Below are 24,173 nucleotides of genomic sequence, written 5' to 3'. Positions count from 1 at the left end.
TCAGCTTTTAGCTTTTAATTTTTTTTTAAAACTTTTATGTACAGTTTTTTAAAACCTTAACTTTTAGCTTTTAATTTTTTTTTTTTATAACTTTTATGTACAGTTTTTTAAAACCTCATTTTTTCCCTCATTTTCTCATATTTTCAATTTTTTTCAAGATACAAGCATACTTTAGCACATTGTTAGAAAAATATTTCAATTACAGCTAAATAAATTGTTCCCAAACAGACCCTTATTCTAAATGTCAAGTTGATTGTTGTTGCTTATTGTATGTTGTGCTTCCAATTTGTTAACCTAGTTGTGAAATTAGGGGATTTTGAGGTTTTTGCAATTTCTTATGAAACTTTTGACAATTTTTATTTTGTTGGTACTGAAACTAGGACATTTCTCATTTTTTCTAAAGATTATGCTAAAACACTTGAGACTACACCACTAGACAAAAAGCTAGGGCTATTGTGCCATGCAATACCCCTAAATAACTCATAAAAAGTTTCTTTTTAAACTTTTAACCTTTAAAAAAAAAAAGAAAAAATCCCTTTTAGATCCAATTGTTAAGATTAAGAATTTGTTCGGGATTCGCTTATTTTGCTGAAACTTTTTTTTACTGAAAGTACTATAAATAAAGGTAAAAGTTAACTGAAATAGTATAGTACTAGGACCCATGAATAGTACTAAAAAGTGCAGTGGAACCCATGAATAATAGTAAAAATAAGCAAAATAGTAAAATAAACTGGCTTTTTAATTTTTGCCAAACACACACTAAATGTTAACTTTATTTCAACCATTGAAAAAATATCATACGGTGTAATAGTCCTAATTATTACACAAACTTCAATAATCCATTCCACCAACCTGTACATCCCTATCTTTCTCAAAAAAAAAAAACCTGTACATCCCTATATATAAGGGCGTTCTTTCTTAGAGGGGGAAAAACCCCACAAGAAAGGAGTTGAGTGATTATTAATCTATAAGTCTATTTGATCTCATTATGCTAATTATAATGCATGCGGTTATATATATATATATATATATATATATAGGGACACGTTTTGCAGCCCAAGCCCAAGGTGTATGGGATGTTGGCCCAATGAGCCCAGTACAATAAATTTGTAGAGAGTGGGTCGAAGAATTAGGCCCTAATAAATTTGATAACGGCTAGTATAGATTTAAAATATGATCAAGCAAGAGCAAAGAAAATAAAGCTGAATGAATTCACTGTCCGAGGAGGTATTTTGTCATACAAATCAATAACAATTGGGTACAAGTATAATTTTGATTGTTACAGTATTCTTTCTCTATTTTTCAGATCCCTTCCTCATGGGAGGTCTCTTATATTATATAGCTCCCTCTAGACCATCTTGATCCTACACTTGTTGATCATTTGAGCCCTTATTTGAGTACCTGTCCTATTAGACACCCTCTTTGAATTTCTGTGTGTTGTGATTGCCAAGGCAATACTGTTCAGGGGTCTTCTCCACATAAATATGGCCAAAAGAGTAGCTGTAGTGTATTTAATACGGTGGTAATAGCTTTCCCTTGGATATTTTTGCGTTCCCATCACCCTGATACATTTATGATGCACGTCCCTATCACTGGAGCTTCCTAGAAGGTCACCTTAATTATCATGATACATATTGGAGTTGTTCCCAGTTTATCCGAGGAGATGTTCCTCCTCGAACTACCTTTCATTCATTCTTCACTTATGAAACTTTAGACTGGAATTACCCATAGTTATTTATTCCTCCTCGGACCATTCATGCCCTCGGATTAGGCCCAAGGCCCAATATACACTTTAGGCCCTTAACCCTACAATATATATATATATATATATATGAGGTTAGGTTCAAGTTACACCTAGTGTAATTCTAAGTAATGTTATGCCACTCAATAACTTATTATAGAATTCATACTTTGAAAATCCCACCATTGAATTACATGTTCTATATGTTCTTAACATTCATGTCAATTGGATGTTATTTACCATTTAATCCATAAATTCATCTTTTATGTATTATTTTAAATTGCAAAAACTTGAATTTAAACAATTGATTGATGACATAACTATTAATTTTTTATTACCTTGAAATTTTGCAAGCATGAGAACATACAAAGATAATATAATCTAATGATGGATTTGTCAAAAGGGAAAGATAATATATGTGTGTGTGTAGCAGCCTTTGAGCACGCTTTGGCGCTTCTAATTTTTTTGGGCAAATGTTAATAATTTGCATATATTATAATTTAGAAATATATATTTTTTATTTTTCAAATAAATAAAAAGGATAAACTTAAGAGATAAGTAGTAAAGGGAAAAAAAAAATCATAAATTTTAAGAATTCTCTTTTTGAATTAAAAATGAAATTTGTTATTTGATATTTATAACCCTATTTCTAAACGAAATTACCCTTCATTAATGAGGGTATTTTTGAACCATAAAAAAGCCCAGTTGAAAGAGGAGAATCCTCTTATATATAGTATAGATAAAATTGTTCTTCTAGCAAGATCATGGATCAAATAATTATACTCCTTTAAAAAAAAAAAAAAAAAAAGTAAACCATTGCAAATGGTATGAGCTAAACAATTGTCCACCTTATTAACATGATTAAAAATAAATCATTGCAAAATGCATGGGCCAAAAAATTGCCCTCCCTTTTATCATCATGATTAAAAGTAAACGATTGCAAAGAGATATTTTTTCTCCTCAATAATAAAAGTAAGACAAATGCTAAAGTTATCAACTGTTTTACAAAAGTTTGTAGCTAGCTGTTCTTCAAGGCAGAAATAACGCATTGGGAGTCACCTTCAAACTCAAGACTGTGCTCACTGATTTCCTTAGCAAAAGTCACTTGGCTCTGTTCGCTACAAGGGCTTCTATAGCCTACACGGAGTGGGGGGAGGATGAGGTATATCATGCATTGAGTGCATGAGTGCATGAGTCCTCTCTCACGTGGGAGTTCACCCTCATGTTGAAGGCCTCTCTCACGTGAGAGAGGCCTCTGGTTGGTGTTGCTGTGATATCGAGTGCATGAGTCTTCTCTCACGGAGTCCTCTCTCACGTGCAACACTCCTCATTATTGTAATCCTTGACATTAAATTATCATTAGTAAGATGCTTTCTATTCACTGTCACTTTCCAGCAATCAAACCAAACGAAAAAGAAATAAAATAATTTTGTTTGAACGTGGCTGCCAGATATGTTCTTAATAACTATTGAATTCCCAGTCATCACTCACTACTTAGTCAAAAATAAAGATTTCCTCCCAATTAGTTTAGAAGAAATTTCCTTCAATAGACCACTAATAAATGATAATTGATTAAACCAACCATGTATACCACTCGTCTTAACTGAGGCGCATGGCTAGTATAATTTATTTATTTTAAATTGCAACCTCATCTTTTTAAAATCGTTATACAAGTGAACAATGTTCTACAAGATTATATGACAATTAGAATAATGGTTAAAGAATTGAATTCATCAGTTCCTAATTGTCTTAAAGTTTTATGATCAAATGATAGTTTTCATACTTTACTTAAAAAGTTAGGATGCCCAACCAGATCGATGTGAATGCACTAACAGGCCTGAAAGACTATAATGTTGTGTTGTTTCACTGGCAGCTTGTGTCTCTCTGACTCTCTCGGTTCAAGGGGCGAGGGGCCAAGGCAGCAAAAGTTATAAAGTTATAATAGCTCTACTTCTCACACAGTTCTTATGCTTGCATGTTTTTTACATAGATATTTTGTTGGAATTTTGGTTCAGCACTTGCCAAGAGAACGGTTATGGTGCCTGAAAGTACTAGGCTGCACTTGGTCATGACTGTCTGGCAGTTTGCTTATGCAGGGAACCATATCATCTTGAGAGCTGCACTTAATATGGGTGTAAGCAAGCTAGTTTTCCCTCTTTATAGGAATATCATCGCGCTGTTTGCACTAGCTCCCTTTGCATATTTTCTAGAGAAGTAAGCAGTTGAGCTCTATTTTAACATATCACCTATGTGAAGTATTTCATTGTACATGTTAGTTTTCCAATTGCACGGGAAAGTTAAAAATCTTTTTTGTGTTCTAATTCCTTGGGATTTTCTGAACTTTTTGTATATAGGAAAGACAGGCCACCATTAACTACTAAGTTTTTGGTACAATTCTTTCTCCTCGGATTTGTTGGGTAAGATCTTTTACAAAGAAGTTATATTGTTGAATATATGATTCCCAAAATATGTCTTACAGTTCTGGATTTTGATACTCACAGGATAACATGTAATCAGGGATTGTATCTTTTGGGTTTGGACAATACTTCACCAACCTTTGCCTCTGCCACAGAGAATATTGTTCCTGCTGTTACCTTTCTCATGGCCGTAGTACTCAGGCAAGCAATTATCACTCATCCTCTAAACTCTAAATCTTCAAGCTAAATAGGTTATCATTTACTAACATAAAACTATTGGCGGTTGGTCTACTGTTATGGTTGGGTTGCAGAATTGAGCAAGTGCACTTGAACAGAAAAGATGGTATTGCTAAGGTAGTCGGAACTCTTGCTTCTGTTGCTGGAGCTTCAGTCATTACCCTTTATAAGGGGCCAACCATTTATGCACCAAATTCATCACATTTACACCAATCACATTTTTTGGTCTCATTAGGAGATGCCAAGGGGAAGAATTGGACCTTGGGTTGCATCTATCTCATTGTTCACTGCCTATGTTGGTCTGGTTGGGCTATAGTACAGGCACCCGTCTTTCAGAAATACCCAGCTCGGCTTTCAGTCACCTCGTATTCTTGTTTCTTTAGTACTTTGCAGTTTCTGGTAATTGCAGCAAGTTATGAAAGAGACTTGCAAGCCTGGCAGGTTCACTCTGATGGTGAGCTCTTCAGTATTTTTTATATGGTAAGTGAATCTGATATCCACATATTTCTGCATAAGAGAAGTATCACTTTTTGTCACTGTCCTATAAGATTATAATCTAATTCAATTCAAGATCATCACATGCTAGTTAAGTGGGATCAAAGACCTGGTTACTTGACCATAGGTTTGTAGCTACCAATAAATAAGTGAAAGTTAACAAATCCAGGCATTCCTTCCCCCGAATTATTGGTATTAGGAATTTCTCTATTGGAAATCAATCAATTTCATGCTTCATATCAAACATTAAAAAGTCTTGTTCAATGTCATGATGTTATTTAAAATTTTAAATAATATGATAAATCCGAGAAATAAAATCTCAACCATAGCAGACTCTTCATTTAAAATGAAATTCATTTTTCATCTTATTTAATATTTATGTATATATGTATATATATACACACACAAGCAACCTGTATAGCATGTTTCATAATCCTTGTGGCAACTTAAATTTGGTGAGTTTTATCCTTTTTCCAAACGAACTCTATGGAATGACATAGCATATTGGTGGTTGCAGGGACTGGTGGCTTCAGCATTGTCCTTTGCAGTACAAACATGGGTTATTGACCGGGCTGGACCAGTATTTGTTTCGGTGTATCTACCTGTACAGACCTTACTTGTAGCTTTAATGGCTTCTGTTGTTTTAGGCGAAGAGTTCTACTTGGGAGGGTGGGTCTCATTTCTACTTTTGAATATTTCTCTTTTCAAAATAAATAAATAATATATATATATATATATATATATATATATATAATCATTATGATTGGGAGCTGCAACATACTCCAAGGAAAGGAAAGTTCAGCAGAATAATATAACTTGTTATGATTTGGAACAAAATCAATTTCACTTTAATTCAAGTATTCAACACTAAAACTACTTTTACTACGTACCAATTATGGCAAGTCAAGTCATAACAGCCATTAAGAAAAAATTTTTAAAACAATTGTGTCTTTACACTTCATGAAGTCTAGCAATTGCCCATTCGGATCAACTTGTGAACCAGTTGCCTCTCTATGCTCCTATGAACCTTGGATACAGTTTGGAGCCCGGTTAACTTGGTTGAAGTACTTTTATATTTAGTTGATATCTCTTCTGACCCGTGACATTCTACACCCATGTGATTTTTTTTATTTTTTATTTATTTTTAAATTACCTCAACTTTTACTTAGTACTAAATAAATAACTATATATATATATATATATATATATTTCTTCCTTTCTTTGGTAAATAAGTTACATAATTTTATATTAACATATCACTTGCTTTCATGCGTACAACTAATGCCATAAAGATTGGTTATATAGTATTCCATTGATCCCTGTCATATCATATATTATCATCATCATATATATTAGTATATCATAAGCTTTCCATGTCCACAATCCGACAAGAAAATTCCTTTACTTTTATTGGTAAATCAAACTAAGAAAATTCAGTGGCTTGGCATACAGATTCTTGGCATATTCCCTTTATGCCTTCATTAGATTTTTTTTATTTTATATTATTTAAACGTTTTTGTTATCTGTTTAATTGTGCAGGGTTATTGGAGCAGTGTTGATTGTGGTTGGACTATACCTTGTTGTGTGGGGTAAAAGTGAAGAGAGCAAGTTTGCTAAAGAAAATTTGGCAATTCCCTCAATGCCTGGGAACAATCAGAGAAAATCTTCGAGCAAATCTCCTCTCATCAAACCATTACTTGGTTGTCGGTGTGAAAACGGTGATAGCTAGTAAAAGCCACTACAATCTACATCCAAAAGCTGTACCAGACTACCAGTAACACGCCAACATTTTCAATTGTAGAGGCCAAAAATGTCGCCTTGAAAAGTCTAAAAAAAGAAAATATATATATATATATATATATATATATTCCGTCTGTTGAGAATCCTCAAAATAATTCAATAACCATAATTTAGTCACAATTTTTCTCAATTCTATGCAATGGTATATTTCATAACCCCATTATTCAGCAGGAGAGATGGTTTGTGGGGAAGACATTCATTTAAATCATCCTTCGTGGGCTAACAATTACCAACAAGACTTGAACCCAGAGGATCAAAATATCAATCTACTGGCTGATCTGATCAGTAACTCCACACACAGTTGGAACATTAACACTGTCAAGAGCTTATACCACCAATATGCTAGTCATGAAATCTTACGTAGTCCCATTCCTAAAACTGGAGGGAGGAAAGATAAACTATTGTGGAAACACTCAGGTTTAGGAGATTACCAAGTCAACAAAACCTATAATCTGCTCCATTAAAGTTACATGGAAAACGATCCAAATCTTATAAGACACCTGGACATACACAATGATGTCTGGATTGTATTGTGAAAGGTGAAGCTACCTTTGAAAGTCCTTGCTTTCGTGAATGCACCAAATATTAAGATTGATTATCATTTCATTTATTACCATATTATTCATCTTCCATTGACTCTTTTGAGGATCAACTAGCTTACACATTCACCAAGTCCCTTTCTCTTGGTCCTTTTTTACCGTTCTGTCCAAACTCAAGCTCATCTTAGATTTGTCACCTTAAGTTCAAGGAGCACAATATATTAAAGCTAATTGGACTCAAACATATAAACCAAACTTACATTTCCTAGGGCAAGCAATCCTAGTCCTTTTGGACTAGATTAGCTTAGGCTTGATTCAGTATTTTTTTTTTTTTTTTTAATTTTTTTTTTCCAATTGCTAAGATTAAAAGTTAACTTGATTTAAACCATTGAAAAAATATTGTATGGTGCAATAGTCCTAACTATGTCATCGATCTCAATGGTCCAGTCCACCAACCTGTACCCTTATGGCCCACCCTATGTATAATGATGAACTTTCTTGGAGGATTTGAGGGAGAAAACCCCCCCCCACAAGAAAGGAGTTTAATACTTATTATTCTACAACTCAGATGATGAGTCCTTTTTTCTTTTCTTTTCTTTTCTTTTTTCCCCCATTTTTTCTAAAGGAAAAGGTTAACTAGCTTTTATTGCATAAAATCCTTTTGTAATAGAGATCGACTCCTTCTAACCACACATCTAAATCTACATATAATATTGCTCTTCTAGCTAGTAAGGGCATGGACCAAATAATTGCCCTCTCTTTTAACATGGTTAAAGGGTCTAGTTAACAAGTGCCTTTAGGGCAACTCAAGGATGTACAAATTCTTGGCTCGGAAAAAGGTATGTTGGTTGTAATGTTGCTATTACTCTTCCATCCTTCCCTTTCTTTCTTAGTTTTGAGTAGATTTTTGGTAGGTACTAGACATTAAAAAAACAATGGAAGGGAAAAATTACCATAGTTGGCTTAATGGTTTGTACACGGATGAAGTGGTGATTTACCGTAAATGTGCACCAAAGAAAGCAGGGATAGGTAAAGTTGCAATTTGTTGATAAACTATTTTAGAAAATTTTTTATACCATTTCTATAGAAAATAAAAAAAGCTATCGAAAAAATGTCATGACATCCCCTAAACTTTAAGGTAGTGGTTATGACAAACTTTTATTTTAGTTAATTTACTTCCTAAACTTCACACATTTGCCAAATAGATACTTCTGTCACTTTGCTATTAAATAAGTTAATAGTCCACTCTTAGGAAAAAAAAATCACCAAAGCAGTCAATTGAGAGGGGAGAGAAAATTTTAGTTCAGTTTAGACTTAGAGAGAGAGACAATCTCTCTCCATTGAGCCGTAGCATCCAACAACTCAGAATTCACAAGATACAAATTTGAAATTTCAAAGAAAACAAGATTCTTGATTCCTATATTACACAAAAGTATACTTCTTTCTTTGGCGATATACCAAACCCCAATGTTGCCTGAGTAAAAACCCAAATAAATTAATAAACATCATCATTTAATTTATCATTGCAGTCAAAACTTAGTTTAAAAAACCTCAAAATCTCTTCAATTCTCACACGACACTAAAGAATTAAATCAAATTCACACCCATAATTTTTGGATATTTTTTTTCAATATAACACTCATTTTTAAACAATTTTGTTAGTTAGCATCAATTTTAAACTATTTAGGAAACTAACATCTCCAGGATTTGGGACTCGATTCTCTGTAGCAATTCAAGTATCAAGGACTTGATTTGCATAAAAATCTACATGAACTCGAGTTCCACAACCAAAGAAAACCGCAAGAGAAAACACTTCCTCTTCTTAGAACAACCAAAGAAAAAGGGGCAAAGAAACCCAAAGCAAAGACAAAGAAACCCAAAAAGAGGAGCAGAGAAACCTAGCAAGCAAACCAAAGAAAAACGAAAGAAGGGTAAAGAAACCCAAAACAAAGACAAAGAAACACAGCAAGAGGAGCAAAGGGGATTTTTTGCCATTTAGCATCATTTAAGCAACAATTTTGTTAGTTAGCATGTTTTTGAAACATTTTAGCAAACTAACATCTCGGGTTTGTTAAACTTGATTTCAATGAACGAAATCGAGTCTCATGCACTCGATTTAGTTTTACTGATTTGAGAAACGAACAAGAAGAACAAAGAAGAAGAACGAAGCAGAAAGAAGGAGAAGAAGAAGAAAGAAGGAAAAGAAGAAGAGGAAGAAGAAGAAGAAGAGACCCAAGGCAAAACCATACCCACTCCGTGAAGTCACCTGCAAAACCAAATTCACCCCTCTGTTGCCATCTCTACCTGCAAAAAAAAAATAAATAAATTCTTCTTCTTCTCTGTGTTCTCTAGATCATATGTGTAATATTTGCTCCAAAGCCTAAATTGAGTGTATTAGACTCAAGATCCACATGTACAAAAAATCTATATGAGCCTCTGCTGGAGCATAAATCAAGTGTATTAGACTCGATTTCCTTAGTCGAAATCGAGTCTAACAAACTCGAGAGGTTAGTAAATGTTTGCTAACTAACGAAATTGTTGCTAAAATGTTGCTATATGGAAAAAAAAAAAAAAAAAAACTAGAGCAAAGAAACCCCTCAAGAAAAGACAAAGAAATCTAGCAACGCATGGTCAGAGCGGAGAGGAAGATCAACTTTGCTCAAGTACATCAATCAAATCCTTCTTCTTTCTTCTTCTTCACTCTGTTCTTGTGTTGTTGCCTTCTTCTTCACTCTTGTGCTGTTGCTTTCGTTTACATCATGAACAAGGAAATCAAGTCTCTTATGCTCGAGTTCTAAATGCAAAATCGAATTTCTTAGACTCCAGATATTAGTTTCCTAAATAGTTTGGAAACTTTGCTAACTAACGAAAATGTTTGGAGATTGGTGTTGTAAGGTTGAATTTAATCAACCATGTGTTGGCTTTATTTCATGACAAATTTGCTTGTAATACAGCACTTAGAAACCTTGTATTTAGGTGGGAATCATGTAAGGGTAGTGTGTGAGAGAGTGTGAAGAAATGCTCAAGACAGTGCAGTGAAGCAGAGACTCGCGACTAGGACTCGCGGGTGGCTCGCGGCTTGCAAGCCGCCAAAAGTTGCTCACGTGCAGAGCATGTAGGGGAGCTGAACAGTCACACCACCTGGAGCACTACACGACAAAAATCTAGACTGGCCATTAAGTTAGCTCGCAACTTGAACTCGCAACTCAGTCAAGTCGCAAGGTCAAGTCGCCAGCCAGCCCTGTTTTTTGGAAAAAACTGACTCTTCGTATTCCATTCTCACACCAGTATAAATACCCCTCATTCCCACAAGATATGTGTGGCTATTCAGAAAGAAAAACCCTAAGAGAGGTTTCTTCAAAACACCCACCCAATTAGAGAGAGCTACTCATTCTTAGAGAGAAATCTTTGTAGTCTCTTCTCATTCCCTCTCTCATTATCATACCTATTGAGAGGAGATTTCTATCCAAACACTACCCACAACCATTCAGAGTGTTGAGTGTTTTTGGAGCTTTGGGAAGCATTGGAAGATGCTAAGGATGGCGGATTCTACGGTCTAGTAGCGGAATCCGGTAAACTAGAAAAGAAAAAGGTTCGGCGCAATCTCGTTGGAGCAAGAAGCTTGGAGGGCTTAGGTTCATCGGGTAGATTAGGCTTGGAGGGTCTATTGCTGTTCATGTATCCCAACTGCATTTTCTAGTGGATTATTGACCGCTTGGAGGGCGGCGGAGAGGTTTTACGCCGAGGGTTTCGGTTTCCTCTTTGATAACACATCGTGTGTTGTCCTTGTGTTTGCATCTCTCTTCCCTTTATCTTTGCCTTTTATTTTCTGCTGTGGATGTGATTTATAATTGGCTTAGATTGATTTCCAATTCTGTTTATAGCTTATGTTCATTTTCCGCACACTAGTTGTTTGTCATAAAACTTGAATTGGTTATTTCGTATTTGGGGGTCTAAACGTTCAAGGGTGTTTATACACGTTTTTGAACTTTCAATTGGTATCAGAGCGGGTACACTTGTTGTGGTTTAAATACCTAAGTGTGATCTTTGACCCCTTGTGTTTATTTTCCATGGATTGTGCTTTGTATGCCTCTTTGCATGATTTGGTTGGTGATGAATGTAACATGCCACATGTTTGTGAAAATGCCTCTGTGAGTGTTAATCCTCATAAGTGTGATGACATGTTATTTGAATCCATGGGTGTTGTTGACAAACTCTTGAAGAAAAATGCTAAGAAGTTTCAAAAGAATTTAAGCAAGTTATTTTGTGAAAAGGATGATTCGATTGCTAAGCTCAATGAATCCAACAAATTGGTTGAGAAATATAAAAAACTTGCTGAAATTTCTCTTGAAAAGCTGAAAGAGTTTGAATGTTTGAATATGGACTTGGATGCTAAACTTGTTTTGTCTAACAAACTTGTTGATGATCTTAAATGTGAAAATGAATCTCTTAAGATGCATGCCAAGTGTTTGATTTCTGAACCCATTGATAAAATGGATGATAATATTTGTTGCAATCATGTTGTGGTACCCGATTTTGTGCCTAGTGTGTGTTCTACCTTAAAGGACAAATCGGTGTACATTCCTCCACATAAAAGAAATCAAAAGGTGGAGAGGAAGGCTGTTAAGTCAAAACCTTCGTTTAGGTCTCAACCTAAGGCTTTGGATGGATCTAAGTTTGTTCCAACTTGCCACCATTGTGGTGTGATTGGTCATATAAGACCTCAATGTCATAAGTTGAAGAGGGAACAAAACCATGTTGCTAGATCCATTCCCAAAAAGCCTAGTGGACCTAAACACATTGTTTGTCACCATTGTGGTGCCTTTGGTCATCTAAGATCTCATTGCTCTAAGTTTCAAGCTCTTAAGAGAATCAAAAGAAAAGAGAAACTTGAGCTTTTTGGAAGTTGTGCTAAAAAGAGTAAACTGGATTTGAGTGAAAATAGCATGTTGTTAAAGAAAATGTTTAATGCTCTTAACTCCTTGACTATGTGCATCTCCGGTTCTCATTCTTCCAACTCTCGTCTCGCTTCTCTTGAGACACTCATTCCAAACAATCGTTCCGTTTGGATGAGGAAGGGCTCCTATGGTTGAGCTTTTGCTCTTTTGGTCTTTGATTTAATTCTTTCGATCTTTGTAGGACCCTTCATGCATTAATTGTCATATCTTCATGCATTTTGTGCATCTTGCATTTATTTGTATGCATTGTTTCGTTTTTTATCTTACTTTTATGTTTCTATTTTGTGTAAGTAAAAATCCAAAACCACATAAAAAGTAAAAAATTCAAAAAGTTTGATCGTATTTGTTTGAGCACATATCACATGTGAGTTTGGCCTTGTACCTTTGTACAAATGGCTTTGTGCATTTTCGAGCTTAGCTTGTTATTTTTGCACTTATATCTTTGTGGGAAAAATCTTGACATCTTTGTGTGATTGTTGTAAATCGATCTTCAAGCTTGTCATGAATGATTAGTCAATAGTCATGTTGGTTTTGATACTTGCATAGACTTGTGCTTATATCTCTTCCCACTCTTTTATTTTTATTGCTTAAAGAGCTCAATAAATGTAAATCTCAAAATGAAAAGAGATAATGAGCTGCAAAAGCCGTCGCAAATACTAGTATTCGACTAGGAAAAAGGGAAAGCGACTTAAATGAAATTGTATGATGCCCAAAAAGCCAAAGGCTTGTTCGTCAAATTGAAATATCACAAATTTCAGGCATCGATCTCAAAATGAAATGTTTTTATTCAAAATGATCAAATGTTATGAATTGTAAAGAAGCTAAATGAAAAGCTTCATCATATGTAATCATTTTCTTGTGGGAGGTCATATATGTTCATTTCTATAATTGAGATAGACCACTTGACTTAGCACTAGTTGTGTATGACTTGATTGAATTGATCATTGAAACTTCACTCTAGACTAAGGACTATTCCACATTTGATACACACACACAACACACATGCCTAATGTTCAATGAATGTCTTATTCATTTGTTAGATTGTACTTGTCTAAATGTGATGTGTGTGTGCTCAATCATATATGGTTCAATCCAAAAAGATTTTTGATCATTTTATATGTTTTTGGAAGTGATTTTTATCACTCTTTGAGTTCATGTTTAGTGTTTACTTTGTTTTTCATTGTTTAAAAATGTTTTATTTCGAAAAACAGGTGTCAGAGTTTTTCGCGGCTCAGCTGGCGACTCGCCAGTCGCGAAACCCCAGTCGCGAGCTCATCCAGAAGCTTTTGGCAACTCACTCGCGGCTCACTCGCGACTCGCGAAAATTTTCGCGGCTGAAACTCGTGGCTCACGGCTGAAACTCGCGGCTCGCGGCTTGCTCGCGACTGAACCTCGCAACTCGCCCAGTCGCGAAACGCCCAGAAACAGCTTTTTAAAGGGCTTTTTGTGGGAAACTTGTTTTAAACCTCTCCCATCCTCTCTAAAACCCCTCTTTCAATATTTTTACATCAAAATCCAACCAATTTGAATGGTTTTTCATTCCATTAACATTTCTAAGGTAATTATAAATTCTTTTCATTATTTTTTGATCATTGGATTATGTTTTGGTGAGTTTTGTGCTCTTGGTTGAGATTTTTATCATTGGGGTTGGGAAAACTTAATTTTTGTCAAATTTCTTTATGGGATTGGTTTCTTTTGTTGATATGCATTGGATGTTGGCCCCTTGTGGCAGAAAGAACATGTATTAAGGGTGGATTTCATGATGTTCATGCATTGTTTCACATTATTGTTCATAGTGTGCATGCCAGGTGTTTGATAAAATGCCTCTTAGACATTTTCTCGCTTGTTTGGACTCCGATGAGTACCAAACTTTGGGGTTTCTCATGTTTCCTCATTAGGAACATGTTTGGTTCATTAGTTGTGTATTTTGCACACTTTGCCCCACATGTGCATTTTTCATGCATTGGTCATGCATTGCACTTAGCCACCTCTTGCACACACTTTTGTTACCCTTGTCATGCCTTGGTCTTTACCTTATTTCTTCATCCTAGCATGTCATGCTTACCTTATGCTTTGTAGCATGTTACTTTGTCTTAGGTTTGAGCTTCATTTTCTCATTCATCTTGCACCCCTCATGCATCATTATCATTGTTTGTTCATTCATCTATTACCCCTTTTTTTTTTCCTTGACCCTTTGTCTATTCCTGACAAAAAGGGGGAGAGTATACTCTAGAGAGTATACCGGAGTGTTTTGTCATTTCTATATGACTCTTGTTATGACTCTTGTGCACATCCTTAGGGGGAGAAATTCTATTTCTCGTGCACATTTGTAGGGGGAGAGATTTTCCATAGTGGAGATGCATATATCAAGGGGGAGAAGACATTGTGTTATCTAGAAAACTTTGTTCTGTTTGTTTTCTTGTTGGCTTTATGGTGCTTTGAGTTATGCTTTGTTGTTCTCATTACATCATGTTTGTGCTTTGGACATGCATATATCCCTATGCTATTGTGCTTCTTTGAATGCATGTTCGTATGATCATTTGCTTTGCTATGTGATCATTGTAGTCATTTCTATATGACTGTTTTGGTGTATGATCAAGTTACTCACATGTTTCACATCATGTTTACTTGATCACAATTTACTTGTTACATTATACTTGTTCTTTTATTACTTGCTTTACCTTGAGGGTCTAATGTGTTTTGTGCAAGTGTTTCAGGTTACAAGTATATATGTTCTAAGTGCATCACAGCTTCTCATCATTTTGAAGGGGAGAAACTTTAAGCACTTTTAGTTTATATTGTTTAAGTTTTTATTCAATATAATGTGCTTTGTACCCATTTTGCTTTTGTAAGCTTTTAGGGTTTGATATCATTTTTTGTAGGCTTTATGATCTGTACCATGCTTTATGCAGCCTTTTATGCTTTATTTAAATCAGTACTTCTATATAAATGTATTGCATTTTCTTTTAAGTACTGTCACTCTTGTGCCCTTGCAGGATTGTTCCTAGATGCATATGCCTTGTGTGTTATGCATTGGTTGAGTGTTGAGCATACAAGTGTCTTGCCTTGTGCTTATTAACTTGTATGTCCTTGTGTTCATTCCAAGTGTGAATGAGCACTGTGATCACTATCTTGTGGTGTTCACTTGGTTAATCAAGTCATGATTTGTTTCTTAACTCCATCTTTGCTTGATCACATATTGCTTGCTTCATATGCATTTCATGCTTTTCTACATACAATGATCATGGTGTATTGTTGTGTTTCAGGAGATTCATGTTCATATGATTCAAGAGCTGCACAGTTTCTAGATTTAGGTGTGAGTGAGTTTTGCCATTGTTCCCAAACTCACGTTTAAGTCTAGAGTCTGTTTTAGGGTGTTTTGTCATGGAATAGCCAAAGGGGGAGATTGTAAGGTTGAATTTAATCAACCATGTGTTGGCTTTATTCCATGACAAATTTGCTTGTAATACAGCACTTAGAAACCTTGTATTTAGGTGGGAATCATGTAAGGGTAGTGTGTGAGAGAGTGTGAAGAAATACTCAAGACAGTGCAGTGAAGCAGAGACTCGCGGTTAGGACTCGCGGGTGGCTCGTGGCTTGCAAGCCGCCAAAAGTTGCTCACGTACAGAGCATGCAGGGGAGCTGAACAGTCACGCCACCTGGAGCACTACACGACAAAAATCCAGACTGGCCATTAAGTTAGCTCGCGACTTGAACTCGCGACTCAGTCAAGTCGCGAGGTCAAGTCGCCAGCCAGCCCTGTTTTTTGGAAAAAACTGACTCTTCGTATTCCATTCTCACACCAGTATAAATACCCCTCATTCCCACAAGATATGTGTGGCTATTCAGAAAGAAAAACCCTAAGAGAGGTTTCTTCAAAACATCCACCCAATTAGAGAGAGCTACTCATTCTTAGAGAGAAATCTTTGTAGTCTCTTCTCATTCCCTCTCTCATTGTCATACCTATTGAGAGGAGATTTCTATCCAAACACTACCCACACCCATTCAGAGTGTTGAGTGTTTTTGGAGCTTTGGGAAGCATTGGAAGATGCTAAGGATGGCGGATGCTACGGTCTAGTAGCGGAATCCGGTAAGCTAGAAAAGAAAAAGGTTCGGCGCAACCTCGTTGGAGCAAGAAGTTTGGAGGGCTTAGGTACATCGGGTAGATTAGGCTTGGAGGGTCTATTGCTGTTCATGTATCCCAACTGCATTTTCTAGTGGATTATTGACCGCTTGGAGGGCGGCGGAGAGGTTTTACGCCGAGGGTTTCGGTTTCCTCTTCGATAACACATCGTGTGTTGTCCTTGTGTTTGCATCTCTCTTCCCTTTATCTTTGCCTTTTATTTTCTGCTGTGGATGTGATTTATAATTGGCTTAGATTGATTTCCAATTCTGTTTATAACTTATGTTCATTTTCCGCACACTAGTTGTTTGTCATAAAGCTTGAATTGGTTATTTTGTATTTGGGGGTCTAAACGTTCAAGAGTGTTTATACACGTTTTTGAACTTTCAGGTGTTAGTTTACAATTTTTCCCATAATTTTTCTTTGAATCCAAACAGACAGAATTTGCAAGACCCAGTTCAAATAACATCAAATTCTTTACAAAATAAACTATCAATACCCACAAGAAACATCAAAACTACAACTTTTTCTCTAAAATCTTTTAGAATACAATAGCAATACATGGGATTAAATAGAGATTAAAAAGCTCTTTTGGTAAATACTAAATAGTACCATTGATAAAAGAAGTCGTCCTTTTGTGTTTATTTTTAATTAAAATGCTTCCAAGTTTTAACTTCAGTTCCTGAATCAAAATTTAGCTTTCACAACATCACAACGACATCCCTCCCTAACCTAGATTAGCGATGGGACTATGCTACGTTGACGTTTTGACTTGATTAAGAGATCCTTTCTCTCTCTCTCTCTCTCTCTCTCTCTCTCTAAATTGAAACCCAACTCTCTCACCCTTTCAATTGGCTACTTGGGTTTTTTTTTTTTTTTTTTTTTTTTTTTTTTTTTTCACGTGCATCCCACGTGGATGGATTGTTAACTTATTTAACGGTAGAGTGACAAAAGTATTTATTTGGATGTGTAAAGTTTAGAGAGTTAATTAGATAAAATAAAAAATTCAAGGGGTGTCATGGCCACTACGTTAAAGTTCAAGGGGGTGTTAGTAATTTTTTCTTAGGCTACCAAATAATTAGTTACTTTTTTGTTTCTTAAAATTTTTTTAAAAATGATTCACTAACATATTTTTGTTAACAAAATCTTTAAAAGTAATCCATTAAAAATGGGAGGGGCCAAACAATTGCCTCTTATTAAAAGCAAATCATTGCAAACGGCATGACCCAAACAACTTACCTCCCTTTTAACATGATTAAGTGTGCATTTGGCTTTAAATTAAAAAAAAGTTAACTTATTATTTTACTATTCAGCTTATTTTTAGTACTATTTATGAGCTCTACTACACTTTTTGGTACTATTCATGGGTTCTACTGTACTATTTCAATTAACTTTACATTTATTTACAATACTTTTAGCAAAAAATTTTCAGTTTCACTAAAATAAACGGATCCTAAACAGACCCTAAAAGTAAACAATTACACAGTACTTGCAAGTTGTTTTTTCTACTCAATGAATAATAAAAGGGGAAATTGCACTTTACTTATCTGTGGTTTGGCCCGTTTAAACAATGCCTACCTGTAGTTTAAAAGCTGTCACTTAACCCACCTGAGGTGACCTCCATTAGACCCCTGTTACCCACCTCTCCCTTTTCACCGTTAAAAATAAGGGTAAATGTGTCTTTTTCATTATATTTTATGTCTCTCTCCTCTTTTCTCTCCTTCTTCACAATCAAAACCCAGAAATGTATATGGAATGATGCGTTTAACGTTCTTACCCAATGCCTATTGCAATTGCTGAACATACTTTTACAATGACAAGAAAACCAATACAACTACAGTCGCAAACAAAGCCACAAATCCATGTGAACATACACCCATAGATTCGCTAGCCTTCCACTGCTAAATCCAAAAAATTGACTACTTAATTCTTCATAAAACAATCACAAAATAAAATACAAAAATTAAGAATAAATGGTATCCACCAGTTTGCTGGATTCTATCTTTACCCTAGGCTTTCTCTCTCTAAAACTCTAACCCCTTCTCTTTTGTTGGGTTCTCTAAAAAAAAAAACCTAGATTTGCAAGTAAAAAAAAAAAAATCTGCAAAAAAAAACCCCAGCAATCTAACAAATCCAACACCATAGCCAACTCATTGAACAAACAATACAGGCGTGTATTACCTAGGAGCAACTGAACCATGCCTCCATTTAGATTCCAAAGAAGGAAGAACGGCCGGCTTTCTTACTGTTGTACGGATGACATTGAGGGCAGTCACACAAGTGGTTTCCTGCTTTTCAAGAAAAGAGGAAGATAGATCTCCAAAAGCTATTGCGCTTTTTGACATGGCTATAGCAGGATCAAGAAAAGGCTTTAGCATCTCCACAAGAAAAAGAATCCTGTGCTTGACTTCCTGAAAGAACCATAGATAGAGTCACACAATTCTAACCATATATGCCCACTACATAGGAGGTGCTTAGCTGTAAAGCTACCAAAAGCCAACAAATCTAGCAGCAATATCCTAAGCACAGTGATTGCCAACCAGACACTGAGGGGGTTTTTTGCCAAAACATTTAGTCCAGATGCACAGCCCAAAACCCCAGATTGGGAAGAAAAACAAAGAAACAAGAAAAACAAAATTGTGATATTGGCTAAGCAAACAGAGCAACCTGATTGTCTAGATCGGTTGAGATCGAAGCAGTGGAGAGCGGTGGATTGGTGGATTCAAATTTTTTGGGGTTAATAGATTTATGGGTTCCTTTTTGTTTTCCCTTGCTATCTGGGTTTGTAACTTAAATTGATTTTTATTTTTATTTTTTTACGGCAAGATTTGATGTATATTGTTGGTAGTATATACATCAAGAGGGAACCATTATTGTGTTGATTGAACAAGATTCGAGTCATGAAATGGGATTTGGGTTTGAAGATTTGATTTCTAAGATGGTGAGAGAGAAGTCGTTCTTCAATATGTTGCTTCTAATTCTGTTTTTATTGTGGCTTTTATAGTAAAAGAAATTTTTTAACGAAAAGGGCAGGGGTGGGTAACGGGGGTCTAACAGAGGTCACTTCAGGTGGGTTAAGTGATAACTTTTAAACCATAGGTAAGCACGGTTAAAATAGGCCAAACCGTAAAGTGCAATTTCCCCATAATAAAAATAAGAAAAATGTTAAAATTACAATCTATTTAGCATGTTCTCCTTCCTTCAAGCTAGAAATAACCCATTGGGAGTCGGCAACTCAAGAATGTGCACGCTGATTTCCTTGGCAAAAGTGGGCTCTGTTGGCTGCAAGGGCTTTTTATAGCCTCCACGGAGTAGGGAACTGGGAGGGATATCTTCTGCCTCGGAGCTGCTACGATGAGGCCGTTACCGTCTCAGATCACTGCCAATGATAACTCTGCGAAAGCTGCACCAAAAGTCTGCCGGCACGCTGTTCACTTGTTTTAATTTATTCATTTTGGCAAGTTATTAATTATTAGATGCCTTCATTTTTGTCATATCTAAACTAAATTATTTATTTTGTCCTCAATCTCAAGAGGGCATTTACGTTAGAGACGTGTTGCTTCTTGCCTCATTATTGTAATCCTTTGATTGCTATATTAGCATAGTAATGGGCATTTTTCTATCCAGCAATCAAACCAACCATTACGAAGAAAGAAATAAAATAATCTTGTTTATACGTGACTGCCAGATATCTTTCGAGTCACCACTCCCTACTTCAGCCAAAAATAATGATTTTTTTCCAAACTGTTGGTAATTGATAAAAGTATAAAACCATCCAGGAATATCACTCGCCTAAACTGAGGCACGTAGTATAATTTCATCTTGTATACTTGTTACGCTAGTGAACAATGTTCTCCAGAATTATATAACAATTGTATTAAAATAATAGTTAAATAATTAAATTCATAATTTTCTATCGGTCTTAAATTGCATATACTAGTTAAAAGTCAGAATGCCCAACAAATGTGAATGCACTAACAGGCCAGAGAGACTATAATGTTTTTTTCACTGACAGCTTGTGTCTCTCCTGACTCTCTCCTCCTTCAAGGGGCAAGGGGCCAAGAGCAAATAAATTTATAACAGCTCTACCTCTGACACAGTTCTTATGCTATGCTTGCATGCTTTGGACATAGATATTTTGTTGGAATTTTGGCTCAGATCTTGCCAAGAGAATGGCTATGGTGCCTGAACGTGCCATGCTGCACTTGGTCATGACCGCCTGGCAGTTTGGTTATGCAGGGAACCATATCATCTTGAGAGCTGCACTTAATATGGGTGTAAGCAAGCTAGTTTTCCCTCTTTATAGGAACATCATCGCACTGTTTGCACTAGCTCCTTTTGCATATTTTCTAGAGAAGTAAGCAGTTGAGATCTATTTTAACATATGTGAAGTATTTCATTGTACATGTTCATAGTTTTCCAATTGCACGGGAAAGTTAAAAATCTTTTTGTGTGTTCTAAGTCCTTGGAATTTTTTGAACTTTGTGTATATAGGAAAGACAGGCCACCATTAACTACTATGTTTTTGGTACAGTTCTTCCTCCTCGGATTTGTTGGGTAAGATCTTAATCTTATACAAAGAAGTTATATTGGTGAATACACGATTCCCAAAATTTGTCATACTGTTTTGGTTTTTGGTACCGGCAGGATAACATGTAATCAAGGATTGTATCTGTTGGGTTTGGACAATACTTCACCAACCTTTGCCTCTGCCACAGAGAATATTGTTCCTGCTGTAACCTTTGTCATGGCTGTGGTACTCAGGCAAGCAATTTATCACTCATCCTTTTTAAACTCTAAATCCTCAAGCTAAATAGGTTATTATTTACTAACATAAAACTATTGGCGATTGGTCTATACCGTTACGGTTGGGTTGCAGAATTGAGAAAATTCACTTGAACAGAAAGGATGGCATTGCTAAGGTGGTTGGAACTATTGCTTCTGTTGCTGGAGCTTCAGTCATTACCCTTTACAAGGGGCCAACCATTTATGCACCAAATTCCTCACATTTACACCAATCACATTTTTTGGTCTCATTAGGAGATGCCAAGAAGAATTGGACCTTGGGTTGCATCTATCTCATTGTTCACTGCCTATGTTGGTCTGGTTGGATTGTAGTACAGGCACCCCTCTTGAAGAAATACCCGGCTCGGCTTTCAGTTACATCATATTCTTGCCTCTTTAGTACTTTGCAATTTCTGGTAATTGCAGCAAGCTTTGAAAGAGACTTGCAAGCCTGGCAGGTTCACTCTGCTGGTGAGCTCTTCAGTATTTTTTATACGGTAAGTGAATCTGAAAACCAGATATTTCTGCATTTTCAAGGGAAGCATTACTTTATATCACTGTCCTATAAGAGTATAAGCTAATTCAATTCAGGATCATCACAGGCTAGTTAAGTGGGATCAAAGACCTGGTTACTTGACCATAGTTGTGTAGCTAGTGATAAGTGTAAGTTAACAAATCCTGGCATTCCTTCCCCCGAATTATTGGTATTAGGAATTTCTCTATTGGAAATCAATAAATTTCATGCTTCATATCAAATATTACAAATCTCGTTCACTGTAACATTATTTAAAATTTATGATAATATGGGAGATCTAAGACATAAAATCTTAATTATAACTAGACTCTCTCCATTTAAATTGAAATTCATTTTTCATCTTATTTAATGTATACATACACACACACAAGCAACCAGCTGTATAGCATGTTTTATGATCCTTGTGGCAACTTAAATTTGGTGAGTTTTATTATCCCTTTTCCAAACGAACTCTATGGAATTACATAGCATATTGGTGGTTGCAGGGAGTGGTAGCTTCAGCATTGTCGTTTGCAGCACAAACATGGGTTATTGACCGGGCTGGACCGGTATTTGTTTCAGTGTATCTACCTGTACAGACCTTACTTGTAGCTGTAATGGCCTCTGTTGTTTTAGGTGAAGAGTTCTACTTGGGAGGGTGGGTCTCATCTCTACCTTGAATATTTATCTCTTCTTTTAATTTTTTTTATTAAAAAAAAAAATTCTTATCATCACCATTGAGAGCTTAAACATGCTCTAAGGAAAGTTTAGCAGAATAATACTAAGAGAGCTACATTTTTTGCAATTACTAACATGACTTGATATGAGTGGAACAACATCAATTTCACCTGAATTCAACACTAAAACTACTTTTATTACCTACCTGGCAAGTCAAGTCATAATAGCCATTACGAAAATTTTTGTAAAAAAGTTGTTTTTACACTTTTTGAGGTCTAGTAATTGCCCGTTGGGACCCCATTTGTGAAGCCAGTTTCCCCTCTGTGCTCCCATGGATTAAGTTTTGAGCCTAATTAGCATGGTTGGAGTACTTTATATTAAGTTAATATCTCTTCTGACCTGGTGACATTCTACACCCATATGTGATTTTATTTTTTATTTTTTATGAATTACCTCAACTTTCACTTAGTACTCTATATATATATATATATATATATATATATATTTTTTTTTTTTCTTCCTTTCTTTGGCAAATAAATTAATATAATTTTTGTTTCTCAAAAAAAAAAAAAAAAAAAAAATTTTCTAAAAAAAAATTAATATCATTTTATATTAACATTTCAGGATATCACATGCATCTATGCGTACAACCAATTGCATAAAGATTGGTTATATAGTATTTCATTGATCCTTGTCATGTCATACATTATCATCATCATATATATTAGTAAATCATAAGCTTTCCATGTCCACAATCCGGCAAGAAAAATCCTTTTTATTGGTAAATCAGACTAAGAAAATTCAGTGGCTTGGCATACAGATTCTTGGCATATTCCCTTTATGGCTTCATTAAAAAAAAAAAAATTAATGTTTTTTTAAAAATGTTTTTGTTATTTGTTTAATTGTGCAGGGTTATTGGAGCAGTGTTGATTGTGGTTGGACTATATCTTGTCGTGTGGGGTAAAAATGAAGAGAGCAAGTTTGCTAAAGAAAATTTGGCAATTCCCTCAATGTCTAAGAGAACATCTTCTAGCAAATCTCCTCTCATCCAACCATTACTTTGTTGTCAGTGTGAAAACGGTGATCACTAGAAGCCACTACAATCTACATCCAAAAGTTGTACCACGCCAACATTTTCAATTGTTGAGGCCAAACCTCCCTTTTTTTTTTTCTAAAAAAAAAAAAAACACACACACACAAACAAGGGAGAGGGAAATGGGTAATTGGTGAGGCCAAACCTGTCTTTTGAAAAGTCTTGATTTTTTTTCCTCTGTTGAGAATCCTCAAAATAATTCGATAACCATAATTTAGTGAGAATTTTCCCCAATTCTATACAATGGTATGTTTCTTTTCTTTTTTTGGTTACCACCAAATAAAATCATATCCAGGAGAGCCTTGTAAAACATATTGTCGCCATGTTTGCTAGTCCCTGAACTTCTTGGAACACTGGTTGAGGAGCAACTTGGATGTGAATGTGCGTAATCATCTTTTTTAATGTTGCCATGATGTGAACATTCTCCAAGCTAGCTAGTAAAGTGATGTGTCTGAATTAGCTTCACTCCTTGATTTGATTTTATAAAAAGGATTATCTCTCTGAAACCTTGCATCCATGCCTCATATAATGCTTCTCTGATTATGGATAATTGGTTGTTCTCATCATTGCAGGAGTGCCATCAATAACAAGCTTTACTAATTGATTAGCCTAAATGACTTTTGATCACAAAGGCACCTCCATTCCAATTAGTTTCACACGAACGCTTTTTTGTGTCACCTATTATTATGGCTTGCCAATTTTGATTTTGAAATGAAATCTGGTTTTCAACAATTATGACAGTTGTTGAACCATTTTGAAGACAATCATTTGAATTTGTTTTCCATTCTGTCAG

At 35.5% G+C, this 24,173-nt stretch overlaps 1 protein-coding gene across 5 annotated transcripts; it reads left to right on the top strand.

Annotated features, from left to right (window-relative positions):
- Positions 1 to 3,384: 3,384 nt before the first annotated feature.
- LOC126733140 (protein WALLS ARE THIN 1-like) lies at positions 3,385 to 23,930 on the top strand. Of its 5 annotated transcripts, none has more exons than XM_050436332.1 (6): positions 3,385 to 3,955; positions 4,096 to 4,158; positions 4,243 to 4,359; positions 4,470 to 4,875; positions 22,116 to 22,267; positions 23,198 to 23,930. In XM_050436332.1, exons 1-6 carry the CDS (start codon positions 3,777 to 3,779, stop codon positions 23,376 to 23,378), a joined length of 1,098 nt encoding a protein of 365 aa, XP_050292289.1. In that variant the 5' UTR covers positions 3,385 to 3,776; the 3' UTR covers positions 23,379 to 23,930. The 5 variants fall into 5 exon arrangements, with proteins under 5 accessions (XP_050292289.1, XP_050292288.1, XP_050292286.1 ...); XM_050436331.1 differs by lacking the exon at positions 22,116 to 22,267 and adding an exon at positions 5,408 to 5,559 and having other exon boundaries at positions 3,386 to 3,955; XM_050436329.1 differs by lacking the exons at positions 22,116 to 22,267; positions 23,198 to 23,930 and adding exons at positions 5,408 to 5,559; positions 6,430 to 6,810 and having other exon boundaries at positions 3,394 to 3,955.
- Positions 23,931 to 24,173: the final 243 nt, after the last annotated feature.

The sequence above is a fragment of the Quercus robur genome, chromosome 6 (genome assembly GCF_932294415.1).
Source record: "Quercus robur chromosome 6, dhQueRobu3.1, whole genome shotgun sequence".
NCBI lineage: Eukaryota > Viridiplantae > Streptophyta > Magnoliopsida > Fagales > Fagaceae > Quercus > Quercus robur.
This window is presented reverse-complemented; position numbering and strand designations above follow the sequence as displayed.

Excerpts from the sequence above, each read along its gene's own strand:
- LOC126733140 (XM_050436329.1), top strand. The coding sequence starts at position 3,777 with ATGGTGCCTGAAAGTACTAGGCTGCACTTGGTCATGACTGTCTGGCAG. Across the intron at positions 4,159-4,242 it reads TTTCTCCTCGGATTTGTTGG|GATAACATGTAATCAGGGAT; the intron begins GTAAGATCTTTT and ends TGATACTCACAG. Across the intron at positions 4,360-4,469 it reads CTCATGGCCGTAGTACTCAG|AATTGAGCAAGTGCACTTGA; the intron begins GCAAGCAATTAT and ends GTTGGGTTGCAG.